Raw genomic sequence first — 12,990 nt, forward strand, 5'->3', positions numbered from 1 at the left:
TGAGAGCGTTTGAACAACGGGACAGTCCCGCCCACAACTCAGAGTTTCTAAAAACCATGTTCCAGAAAACTACACAGGTTTTTTTTATTTGGTTAAAAAGGCATAAAAAGATGATCAGAGTAGGACTTTAAAATAGCGATCATGTTACATCATGAAGACTGTGAGAATTTATCAGGAACTAACTTAATTGTGTGTTTTCTTGTCTCGACCACAGCACACGGCGGCTGGTGCAGAAGGCGGCGGTCAGTCCCTGATGTCTCCCGGCTCCTGCTTGGAGGATTTCCGCGCCACTCCATTCATTGAGTGCAATGGAGCCAAAGGCACATGCCACTACTTTGCCAACAAATACAGCTTCTGGCTGACCACCGTGGATCCCAAGCGGGAGTTTGTGTCTTCACCAAACCAGGAGACCCTGAAGGCGGGCCAGGAGCGCTCCAGAGTCAGTCGCTGTCAGGTCTGCAGCAAACTGCTGTAGGCATAGCCATGGGGGGACATGATAACACTTTCAGAAAAAAGACAGGTGGAGACGCTGGTGAACGGGATCTTGTGACTGAAAAAAATGAGCCCCCCCACAAACAGTGAATCTATGAAAGAAGAAGCCAGAGTGAGGAAAGACGTGTTTGCATCTTCCTCATTATAACTGATTATGGTGCTATTCTCCCTCAGCTTTGACTTCAGCTGGCCTCTGTTTTCTTTCCTTCTGTGTGCTCTGTATGCTTTCCCCACCTGAACTCCACTCCCACTTCATGTTTATTAATTGTCAACTTGGTTTTGATTGTATGCTTACATTGGGAACCTGCTGTCAATCGTACATGAATTTCTGTACACGTGTTAAATAAGGTTTGTCTTTAAACTATACAGACAAAGAGTCCAAAGGTGTTTTGGATGGCTTTAGGTTCACCCTGTTCCTTTAAAGCAGCCAGACAACATGAGAATCTAATTATCACAAACACAAAAACATATTAATTTCAACCTGTTTTTTGCAAAAAAAATAAAGTCTCACTCAAAACTGGTATGAAGTTATATCAATCTCACACAAACCTAGTTTCAACTTCAATTTAATCCAACCTCATCCCATCTCAAAAACATGAGATTAAAACATAATTAAAATCTCACTTAAACCCGACTTGATCTGAATTGCATAAAATTCAAACGTGTTTGACCTGAATTTAATCTAACTCTAGTTTAAGTCAAATCTGGTTTATATCTAGTTAAATCTAGATATAACCTCTGGTTCAAACCAAAAAAACAAATGCAGTTCAAGCAAGATAAATCTGGTTTAAACTTGGATCATTTTTATTCAATCCTGAGTCGAACCTGGTTTAAACCCAAATAAAACTATATTCAAATTAAAATCTGGTTTAAGTTTTTATTAAATTTAATGCATACTTGGAAAAAAAACTATTTAAACCTGAATCAGACCTGATTCAAACCCAAAACAAATCAAATTTAAACCTAATCAAATCTGGTTTAAACTTTAAAATCTTTTAACTCAAATGCCAGTCAAACCTAGTTTAAACCTGACAAAAACCCGGTTTAAACCAGAATTTGATAAATAATATATCCTAAATCAAACAAAATTCTAACTTTAATTAAATATCTCAGTCTTGAGTCAAACCTGGTTGTAAACTGAATCAAATCTAACCTAACTCTGCCTCTGAGTCAGACTAAGTACTCAGAGATCACTTTCTGAAATGATGATGATGATGATGATGATGATGATGATGATGATGATGATGATGATGATGATGATGAAATGTCTGTACGACCAAATGCCTGTTGGCACATTTCCCTCCTAACAGATCCTGTCTACAGTTTATCCTAGCACAGTTACCTATTTTCAAGACTGAAAACAGGTCAATTTTTACCCGGACACAATACAAGAGCTGAAGAAGAGGAGCTGAATACCTGTTGTTTTTTTGTTTGTTTTTTGTGTGTGTGCCTAACCATTCAGATCTAATACTTATCTGATGTTCCACCTCCCTGAAATCTAACCAGAATCATATCTCTGTAAGGTCATGCAGTAAAAACTGAGTTTTCTTGACTCGGACTAACCCCCTGACTGTACTGATGTTGAGCCTCAGCTGATTCTGCCCCTCCCCTTTCTGCTTCATCCACACACTGACTTTAATACCAACAGCTTCAGTTTGATCTCTGGGTTTCTCTGCTTCTGTGTTCTCACTGAAGAAACTTTCACTTTTCGCGGTTTCCTGAGCGGATTTAAATTCTCAATAAAGTCATTTTTCAGTTTGTTTACTCTAAATAGACCTTTATGACCTTATGACCTTTTTTGACCACTGTATCTGTGCTGCTTCTGAGGTTTCAGCCTTTTTTCCTGCTCAGTTTTTGTTCTTTTGTAATCTAGAATGTAATTATGTGTCTGATGTCATAATATCCCGCCTTATTTACTGCTATTGGAGGGAATAGAATGAAAACTAAGTGTAAACATGGTAAACATGAAACTATAAAGAGAAAAATGCCTCCAGGATGTTTTTTTATAAAATGTTTGAAAACTATATCAAACATAACAATTTTCATTGTCTGTTTAACGCCACACTCAGAAACAAATGTTTTATTCAGCAGAATCCTGAAGAAAGAGATGCAGTTTTCCTCAAAGAGGATGTATAAGAATTAAAATACAATGAATAGTCTTGGCTGCTGTGTGTTTTGTTTGGACATTTTTTGAAAAAAGCTGCAAACTACAAGATCCTCCACATTCTTACTTTGAAAAACTGATAGGATTTTAACCTAAAATCCAAAGTCAGAAATAACCATTGCTGAACTTGATCGATCTACACACCAGATTAAAATGGTATCTAACCAAAATCTGACATTTCATGATAAAGGCACCCATTTCATTTTGACCTGTTTCTGTATCTGCATCTACAGACCAGAGTTTTCCATCAAACAAAATATTTGGTTGAAGGCCATAAAGCATTCAGCCCACTGTTTTCTTGTTTCTCTTTAGCCTTATGCTATCCTAGGCACTTTAACGTTGGGAGTTGGGTCATCTAGACCCACTAGACAGTGCTCTGAACCTTTTTTCTTCAATGATTTATGATCTTCACTGGTGTCCATGGATTACATGAAATCTTTCCACCTTTATCCACCTTTGTCATGGTAGGGAGAACACGTCAATGTGAGGGTGGGGTCATCTAAGATAGCACAAGGGTTATTCCTTTATCATAGTATCTTCCGCCATGTTTTGCTGCTTAACTCCTACAATTTTTTTTTGTTATTTTAACCATTCAGCTATTAAATGTTCAGCTATTTCCAAGTTATGAAATTTGGTCCTTCAAATCCTTGAACTTTTCAAGATATTCCAGGATTTCCAGGATTTTTGCCTCCATTGAAATACATTGGGAATCCTTGAAAACCTTTTCTTCTTTCCACCAGTATAACTTCAACATACTTTGAGCTAGAGACACCTTTCAAACTGCAAATTAATCACAATGTTTTAAACTGATTCCAATTCTTTCAATTCTTTCAGATTTTTCAAATATGTTTTAGGTTTTTTTTATGTAAACCTTTAAACTTTGTGGTATTTTAAGCTTTATACAGGTTTCAATGGGAGAGGCATTTTCACCAAAGTTCCCCCTGTTAGAAGCTTCTTATTTTGGCATTCTTTCAGCTAGAGACACCATTAAAAAGTTAAAATGCTCACAAGGCTAGACTACAACGTATTTTTGCCAGTTTTTCACGAATTGATTTCAAACTTTTATTACTTTTCAACAATCTCCCCTGCTTTGGCGTGACGTCATACGCTGTGCCAGTCGACGGAGGAAAAAAGCCTTCAACTTTTACAAACAAAGCCTCACATCTAGAATGTCAAATCAATCCAAATAAGAAATATATAAAATCATGGGAAGTTTTTTTTTGGCTTTTCAAAAATGTATTTTTTGTCAAGATGTTAGTTTTACTTTTATTTTAAATCATCCCAGATGCCAGACAGTAGAAAAGCCGTAGAGTCGCTGCATCACTAAATGATCACAAACAGCTGTTATCTGTCCTGTCCACTGTATCCGTTTGGTGGCGTTGTGGCATGACACGTGAGCTGTGGTGCACAACTTGTTATTGTGCTGTTTTAACTTTATTTATGGTCAACTATGATCATTTATTTAATTATTTATTTAGCCAATTATTAGTCTTTTAGTTTAATTTCATTTACCAATATAGCATTCAACCATTCTAGTTCAGGGGTCACCAACCCTGTGCCTGCCGGTGCCCATGCGCCCCCGAGCAGGGATTGCTCCAAAAATAGCACTGCTCATATGGCAAATAATTATATTGTGGCGATCTGGGGGTTAGCCTCGTCTTCAGCTTTTAAGACTAATGGGAAGTGGGGAATCTCGGGTGTGTTAAATCGCTCACTTAAGTGAGGGAGCTGTAAGCGGAAGTGAGGTTAATGCTGTTTGGCTGGTGGTGGGTGTTTTCAAAATAAACGGGCAGATTTGATTGTCCACTAACTTGTGAGTGTCATTCTCAACAAACCGGGGTTGTGCTTTGCATGGGCACGGGTAGCAGATTCGGACATGTCCAGTTGGGCCGCTACTAAGTAAGAGGATAGTGACTTAAGACTCGGGCGCAACGGTACTTGCCTGGATAGTAGAGGGTGCCGATTCAGTGCTTGCTATTAGTAATTGTGGCACTTTATTTCTGCTGTCATGAATTATATGGCAGAGTATGGAACGGCCTGAACCTTGCGAATTGGCTCTCCCGCCTTTGAGAAAGAGGCGTGTGTGTGTGTGAGGAGGAGAAGGGGAGGGGTAGTGGGCGCAAGCTGCGAGGTAAAACGGCGCACAGAGACCATTGCTCAACACCTGGATCATCGGGGGGCTTAAATTACTCAACTCATTCTAACAATGTCATTCTTCACTAACTATTTTCTTTATTTTCCATATCCATTTATTTTTATGGTTGTTTAATTGGTGATAGTAACATATAAAAGACACCAAAGACACACACAGGACCAGAGACACACACAGGACAAAAGAAACACAGGAAAAAAACATGGTCCACTCTGGCTCAATGTCACCAGCCTCCCTTGGTACCCGTTTGAAGCACTCTTTGGGAGTTAAAGACTCCCCTGATGGAGGGCTCAGCCAGACGTTCCCAACAGACCCTCACGGTACTTTTAGGTCTGCCAAGTCTTTCCAGCCTCCTTCCCTGCCAGAGAATCCAACTGACCATCAGGTATGGATCGGTGGAGAGCCCTGGTCCTCTCTTTACCTGAGTGTCCAAGACTCCTGCTGAGGGTGTCCTGACGCCAAGTGTATTGATGGACACCCTTGTGCTTGAACATGGTGTTCGTTATGGACAAACTGTGATGAGCACAGAAGTCCAATGATAACACACCACTCGGGATCAGATCAGGGAGGCCATACCTACAGATCACACTCATCCAGGTGCCATTGTCATTCCCCCGTGGGCATTGAAGTCCCTCAGGAGGACAGTGGTGCTCATAATTCTTTAAAATAAATACTTTTTTTGGGGGGTTTTCTACCTGGAAAAATTTGATGTTTATTTTTTATGGACAAGTCTTTTATTTCATTGCAGAAACGTTGTTTTGATAAAAGTCTTGGGAACAAAAGCAAATAATTAATACAAAATAAACAGTATTGTTTGACGCTCTTTGTTTGCTTTGCTGTTTAGTGGCACTCTTACCACTTCTAACATGAAAAAACACATTTTGATGGAAAAGGGAACTGTCCAGAACTCTCCAGCATTCCCTCTGAGAGGATTAGTTTGTGAAATGGAAAACACCAAAAAAAACATGAATGTTCTGCTCCGGTCCAGCAGGTGGCGGTGTTGCACTAAAATGCGGTTTGGACGCCGGTAAAACCAGACAAGAGTCAGACAGGATTAGCATCTCAGCAGTGTCAGGCAACGGAGAGCTGTTTTTCTTCTGACTTGGATCCTCAAAACAGGTGAGATGCGCGGACAAGGCAACAGCTTTGAGTCGAAAGAAAAATTTGCTCTCGGTGTGGGTATTGAAGCTCAGGTTTGAGCCCTCGGTTTGAGTGGTTCGTAAGCAGTTAGCTCCCTTAGCCTTAGCTCCCTAACATCTGGATCTTTTTCTCTCGGCGATGACGTCATAAAACAGTTGTTTATTTACGCTTCCACCTATTCGCATACTCACCTGCCTGTGGTTAGTTAAGCCTACTTACAACACGTTAGGTTCAGGCTATTTTTTAACCCGGCTATCGGTGTTAACTAGTTATTCTGCCTGGTTACCACGTAACTGGTTAACAACTTTGTAAACAAATTAGATTGATCTACAAACACTTTTATAAATGAACTAACAGTTCTTGTTGTGACTACATGGCACAGCATAACACAAACGAAAAGGCAAAAGAGAAGATCCTTAATATTAAAGATGTTCAGTTAGAACACACACTCTTTTAGTTGCAGTAATTTAATAACAAAGCAGAAATCGATACATGAAAATTGTGTTTTTAACAAGTCCTTGGTATTTTTCTAACAGTATATGATAAAAAAATCATCATAAAATTGCATTTCTGAGAATTTAAAAAAAATGTGAATCAGAAGCATAAAAAAGCTGTGATTGTAGATTGTTGGTGTGATGTAGAACCTACAAAAGCATCACATAGAACCTACAAAAGCATCACAGAACCTACAAAAGCATCAAATAGAACCTATAACAGCATCACATAGAACCTACAAAAGCATCTGGTACATCTTCGTTGTCCTCCTTTGAACTGGAATCTGGCTCAAAACTCTACGGCTGGATAGCTCCAATACTGCTGAAGTTATGCTGGGGTGTGAGGGGGGGTTTGTAAGGATCTACATGGATCTAGGTCTACAAGTGGATGCTCCAGAATGGATGCTCCAGAATGGAACAGAGCAGGTCTACCTTCACGCCCATTTTTTTTCAAACCGCATTTTTCCATCTGCTCCTGATTCACAAATGATCCGAAATGCAATTTTAAGATGAATTTCCTTATGTATGTCCTCCATAATCAGGAAAAAATGCCACAAGAAAAAGTTAAAAACATAATTTTCATCAAAGTGGAACTAAATAAACCAGTTCTGCAACTGGTACCCGGTGTAAGAAGGTTAAAACAGACGTGATGCGGGCATTTCTCCTGGTTCTGGTTTAAACTGACTGCAGTTTTCTGAAGACTGTTCCAACCATCTGCCCCACAGGAAATGAAGGCATGAATCGGTTTAAATCCAGACATCAAAACTCAGAGTCTGTGACTGAGATGGAATAACGGATTTACAGCCACCCCACTGGCTTCCGGTCCAATCAACAATTTTTTACACAATCCTTCTGCACACCTTTAACGCCATCCACGATTTCTCCCTTTCCCGCCTGTCTGCTCTCGTCAAAGTCGTCACACTTTCACACCTTAGCTCTTCATCCTCCCTTCACCTGACTTTACCCTTACCCCGCCTCAGCACCATGGGGGCTTGGCCAAACTCTGGAACTCTTTTACACCAGATTTAAGAGTCTTTGTCCCTCTTCAAATCCAAACTCAAAACATATCTGTACAGGAAATCACATATTTCCCACCTTCTCACCGTTTCTGTCTTTCTTCTCTGTTTTTTTTATCATGTTTTATCTGTTTTATTTGTACAGAAATACCAACCTTGGACAATCGACAGTTATGGACCCTTTTTACTCTTCCCCTACAGCAGTGTTTTTCAACCAGTGTGCCGCGGCACACTAGTGTGCCGTGGGAGATGGTCAAGTGTGCCGTGGAAAATTGCCCTCATTAACTGATCTAAAAACATTAACCATCTCCAGGAAATCAGCTCTTTGTTCATCCAAACATGTCCTGATAAAACACTGAGTAGTTAGGAATATAAACGATCATAAAATACTTTTTTCGTTGTGTTTATTTGATTCTATTAAAGACATTTTGATAAGAATGACGGTAACGCGAAATAGCTGCAGCTATAACTGTGTAAGGAAAAGTCCCGCAGCTTTTACTGTCTCCACGACTCCACCAATCATTCTTGAAGGATTAATCACGTCATCAGTCTGACCAATCAGAAGTGGTTAATTTAGCTCATAACTCAGTCAGTTCCGACAAAAACACCAGCTAAAGCTCGTCTATAGCGGTGGAGCTTTCCACAGAATCCGGTATCAGACCGTGGAACAAGTGAACAAAACCATGAAGCTCAGAGACGCGAGTCTTTCTGCCGTTTTCTCGCAGTTTTCACACTACATCTCCCATGATGCATTGGCTTAAAGGGACAGCGTCTTGAAAACACAACGAACATACAGTTTGTATGTAACTTAACTTTTATTACATCTTTTAGAAAAACATCTGCAACTTCCTGCTTTTTCTGCCACAATTATCACAAAAATGCACGTCAGATTGCCGGGGGGGGGGGGGGGGGGGGGGGGGCTGTAGATCAAAACAGACTATGAGTTTCTGCTTTTTTTTTTTTTTTTTTTTTTGGGATGCTGGTGTGCCGCGGGATTTTTGTCAAGGTTAAAGTGTGCCGTGGCTCAAAAAAGGTTGAAAAACACTGCCCTACAGCATTTCTTTATTATAAAAAAAAATTTTTAAAAATAAAAATAAAATAAAAATACAAAAAAATATTTAAAAAAAGTAAAACAAATGATTAATCACTTATTGAAAATTGTTAAATTGATTGACTTTTGATGATATTACTTCACTAGCTCCTAAAATTGATAAATTGATTCAAAAATCTTTCCTAATGTAGCATAACTTTGCACATGTTTTTAACTTTTGATACTTGATGAAATTTTGCTATGAAAATTCCTGAAACAGTGTTGTGTCTATTTTACTGATATAGTATTATGTTTTAAAGCATATGAATGACTTTTAAAAGTAACATAATTTGCATATATTTCAGATGCTGCATTTGCCATGTTGATTTCTAAAATAGTTATTTTTGACGTAGTACTTAAGTAATTCATCTTTGGCATGTGCTTTATTGATACCTTATGATTGTTAATTCTGTCTGATAAAACCTAGGAACCGGATATTGATAAATCATGTAATAAAATGGTTATAGTATAACGGGGTGGGATTATATAAGTTCGCTTCTTTCCACTCCCTTTCAAGCAATATTTATTAATTATGTCTAATTATCCTAAGTTTGATTAGTTACTGTATGAATGTATAACTGATGATTATATTGTTTTTGTGTATTATTTCTATTTGATTGCTTGAAATAAACCATTTCAAATCAGAAAACAAATCAGAAAAAAACAGTGGCCTTAAGAGTCCTAAAATGTATTAGTATTATTATTATTCCACGTGACACAGATACTCAGCTCTGAGTTTGGCATGACTGTTAAGATTGATCTTCATTCCTCTAAAAATCACTGATCTTCATTCTTTTTTTCTTGTTCCCAATAACAGAGACTTCTGTCTGTCATTTTTGAACTCAATAAAGTTCATGTAGGAGTTCTGCTGCTCTGAGCAGCAGGGAGTCTGATAGACTATGATGGTTTGGTGACAGTTACACAAAGCTGAGTGTCATCTGCATAACTGCATTAGAGAGCACGATCAGACCCACAGGGAGAACCAAGGCTCCATGAACGAACTTTTTGCCATGGTTGCATATAACTGCACGGTAAGTAGGCTGGGTGGTGTATTCATGTCTAGTTTCCCAAAGGTCTATAATAGAAAGACTGTGGAAGACAATGGCTGGCAGTAGTCCGATTGTGACAGACTCTAATCCAGTTTCCAGTATTTCATGCTGTGATTAATAGCCTAACTTTACTGCACTTAAAACCACCAGTGTAAAAAGCCCCGCCCACTGTTCATCAGAGGTAGGCAGCACCGAAACTGATGATTGACCACAAAACTTTCACTGACATCATGTTAACATCAGCTGTTGATGGGGAGCAGCTTTTGAAGCATTCTGCTCCCATGTCAGATGTTCTTGATTGATCAGCAGAGGAGCTCTGCGCTGTGGTTAAGGGAGAATCATAGTGATGCTGTAATATAATTCATCCTAATTTGCTGCAAGACAGCTTTTGAATAATCTATAGATCCTGTGGCCTTGATTTTTTACAAGGTCAAACAAAGAGATGGATCCAAACTTTGTACAAGACTAACCCAGATGTTCCCTTTCACTTAAGAAGTCAGAGTTGTCGTCCTTCCCAATGTCTTCTTCTGTGTTCCATTTGCACTGAGAGTGGACTGGAATATTTAGTAGAGTGGAAACTTCTGGAATGGGACGGGGGTCTCACAGAAGCTTCACAGATGTTTGCAGAAGCCTTAACCCTTGTGCTATCTTAGATGACCCCACCCTTACATTGACGTGTTATCCCTACCATGACAAAGGTGGATAAAGGTGGAAAGATTTCATGTAATCCATGGACACCAGTGAAGACCACAAATCATTGAAGAGAAAAGGTTCAGCGCACTGTCTAGTGGGGTCTAGATGACCCAACTCCCAATGTTAAAGTGCCTAGGATAGCACAAGGGTTAAATGAGTTGCTGAGGTTTCTCATCCCGTTTCCCGCTTGTTTTCCTGCAGGTACGCTGGAATTTTCTGACACCCACTCGGACATGTCCTATGTCTTCATCAATGACTCGTCGCAGACCAGCGTGCCCCAGCTGCAGGCCTGCATCGACGGGGACCTGCCTTTCGCCAAGAAACTCCTAGAAACGGGATGCGACCCCAACATCCGCGACAACCGTGGCCGCACAGGCCTGCACTTGGCTGCGGCGCGAGGAAACGTGGACATCTGTCGCCTCCTGCACAAGTTTGGCGCTGACCTTCTCGCTACAGACTACCAGGGGAACACAGCGCTGCATCTGTGCGGCCATGTGGACACCATCCAGTTCCTGGTGTCCAATGGACTGAAGATTGACATTTGGTTAGTGGCTCTCTGTCATCGCTGCTGTTTGTTCCACAGCATAGGAAGGATTCAAACAGAATCCTTTACAAGCATGTCCGTGTCTGTGGTCACTCTCTAAAACCAATGTTTCATTTGGTTACAGCAAAGGATTGTGGGATTGGATTATGGCCCATTTTTACAGAAAGGATGCTGCATGTTTTTATTTTTTTTTTCAGTTTGACTTACCCTCCCCTGTTTCTGTGTCTAATCCCTGGCTTCAGTAACCACAATGGCTCCACCCCCCTGGTGCTGGCAAAGAGGCGGGGCGTGAACAAAGACGCCATCCGCCTCCTGGAGGGTCTGGAGGAGCAGGAAGTGAAGGGCTTCAACAGAGGGGCTCACTCCAAGCTGGAGACCATGCAGATGGCTGACAGTGAGAGGTAATGGGGGTGCATGACATTCAGAAGTGTGTATGTGGGGGTGTCGCATCCATGTGCACAGAGTTCAGTGGTCATGTGACCTCATAGGACTCAATTTCTTTGGTCTGAAGTCTTTCTTCTTCTGCTGCCAGCGCCATGGAGAGTCATTCCTTACTGAACCCCCACCTGCAGAGCAGCGAGGGGGTGCTGTCCAGCTTCAGGACCACCTGGCAGGAGTTCGTGGAGGATCTGGGCTTCTGGAGGGTCCTGCTGCTTCTGGTGGTCATTGCCCTCCTCTCACTCGGCATCGCCTACTACGTGAGCGGCGTGCTGCCCTTCTCCAGCAGCCAGCTGGAGCTGGTCCACTGAGGAGGAGGTGCTTGCTACATCTGCAGCTGAGGTTCTTCTGGCACCAGATTGACATTTATTCCCCAGACCTTCGTCATCAGCATCATCTTCATGACATTCTGGAGAACACCCACCCACTTGATCTGTTACAGACTGATCTTCTGCCCCCACACCTTGTTCTCCTTATTTAACTGTAGTTTTTTTTTCTGGATGTTCCCAATAACCTTGCCCCCCTCCCCAAGCCTTTGTATCTGCATCTGTAATAAAGGCGTTATGCTGTAGGATTTTGTCTACCTGTCGCTAGACTTCCATGTCATCACAGACATTATTGATCCTGCTTCTTGTAAGAACTGAATAAATATGGATGTTGTAGTGGCGCTGGTCATTTCAGAAGAATTTACCGTTCATTGTATGAACAAAAATGATAGAATCTATGAGGAAGTTAAAATAGAGGTTTCAGCTGTGCTGCTGCTCAAATCCCAAAGGAACTTTGAGGCAGAGATGAGATGAAAACCACTTGAGGAGGCAAGGAGGCTACATGACAGACGAAGGTCACATGGCTGCTGAAGGCTGTACATTACAGGACGGCTGTGGTGCCGCAGTTGCGCAGTCGACCCCTGAACGGAAAATTGTAGGTTCAATTCCCGCCTTGTCCACCCATGTGTCTAAGTGTCTTGTGCAAGACACTGAAGCCTACCTTGCCTCTGGTGGAAGGTTGGCGCCAGTGTTCGGCAGCGGAGCCGCCACCGGCGTGTTAATGGGTCTGTGACTGTAAAGCGGTATACAAGTGTACACCATTTACATTGTTATACCTTTTCTTTTTTAAACTTGTCCTGTCCAACAGCTGAGCAAACAGATGTGAGCTGAAAGCCTCTTGTGTTGGACATATTTTACTGTTACAATAGAGGTTTATGAATCTTCTTATTCACAAGGTTTATATTTGCATAAACCCCTTTTGTAATTTAGGCCACAACTTTATTTATATTGTATTTGTATCAGTTGGATTAGATGGAAAAGAGGAGGAGGGAAGAAGAGAGGGATGTTGGGGAGGGGTAAGGGCACAAAAGGGAGAAAGGGGGCATAAAGTAAATAGGAGGATGATTATAGAAGCGGGGGTAGAATCATACAGCAACAAGTTGCTGGAAGTTTATAATCATTACTGTCGGGTGCAAATGTTAGTCCAAAAGGGGCGGGGCCTGTCCACGCACACTTAAATTTTACAAACACGCCTCTTGGCTCCAAAACTCTTCATATTGTACATGTCAACACGTACACAATACAACTACAGTTCACACACATACATATGCATACAAACCATCACATGTAAAGCATTTATCATTCAGTCATGTGTACTATTGTGCAAAGGTGAGCTAACACCTGTCCTCTTGATGGAATGTAAAAAGAGGAAGGGCCCATTCACCTCCACAC

At 41.0% G+C, this 12,990-nt stretch overlaps 2 protein-coding genes across 9 annotated transcripts in view; both read left to right on the forward strand.

Annotated features, from left to right (window-relative positions):
- The window catches only part of col4a6 (collagen, type IV, alpha 6), a 113,434-nt gene extending 110,783 nt beyond the window's left edge, over positions 1-2,651 (forward strand). For all 8 annotated transcript variants that reach the window (XM_078935933.1, XM_078935936.1, XM_078935937.1 and 5 more), the window contains one exon: positions 215-2,651. In XM_078935933.1, the coding sequence (XP_078792059.1) occupies positions 215-475 (261 nt within the window). In that variant the 3' untranslated portion in view covers positions 476-2,651. The remainder of the gene's footprint in view (positions 1-214) is intronic.
- Positions 2,652-5,794: 3,143 nt separating this feature from the next.
- ankrd46b (ankyrin repeat domain 46b) lies at positions 5,795-11,958 on the forward strand. Its single transcript, XM_004079953.4, has 4 exons — positions 5,795-5,927; positions 10,492-10,834; positions 11,077-11,235; positions 11,367-11,958. The coding sequence occupies exons 2-4, from the start codon at positions 10,524-10,526 to the stop codon at positions 11,581-11,583; spliced, it is 687 nt and encodes a 228-aa protein (XP_004080001.1). The 5' UTR covers positions 5,795-5,927; positions 10,492-10,523; the 3' UTR covers positions 11,584-11,958.
- Positions 11,959-12,990: the final 1,032 nt, after the last annotated feature.

Source organism: Oryzias latipes, chromosome 18 (assembly GCF_053564925.1).
Source record: "Oryzias latipes strain Hd-rR chromosome 18, Olatipes_Hd-rR_3.1".
NCBI classification, from domain to species: Eukaryota; Metazoa; Chordata; class Actinopteri; order Beloniformes; family Adrianichthyidae; genus Oryzias; species Oryzias latipes.

Coding starts and splice junctions, on each gene's coding strand:
- ankrd46b (XM_004079953.4), top strand. CDS start 10,524: ATGTCCTATGTCTTCATCAATGACTCGTCGCAGACCAGCGTGCCCCAG. Junction 10,835..11,076: donor GGACTGAAGATTGACATTTG/GTTAGTGGCTCT, acceptor CCCTGGCTTCAG/TAACCACAATGGCTCCACCC. Junction 11,236..11,366: donor CAGATGGCTGACAGTGAGAG/GTAATGGGGGTG, acceptor TTCTGCTGCCAG/CGCCATGGAGAGTCATTCCT.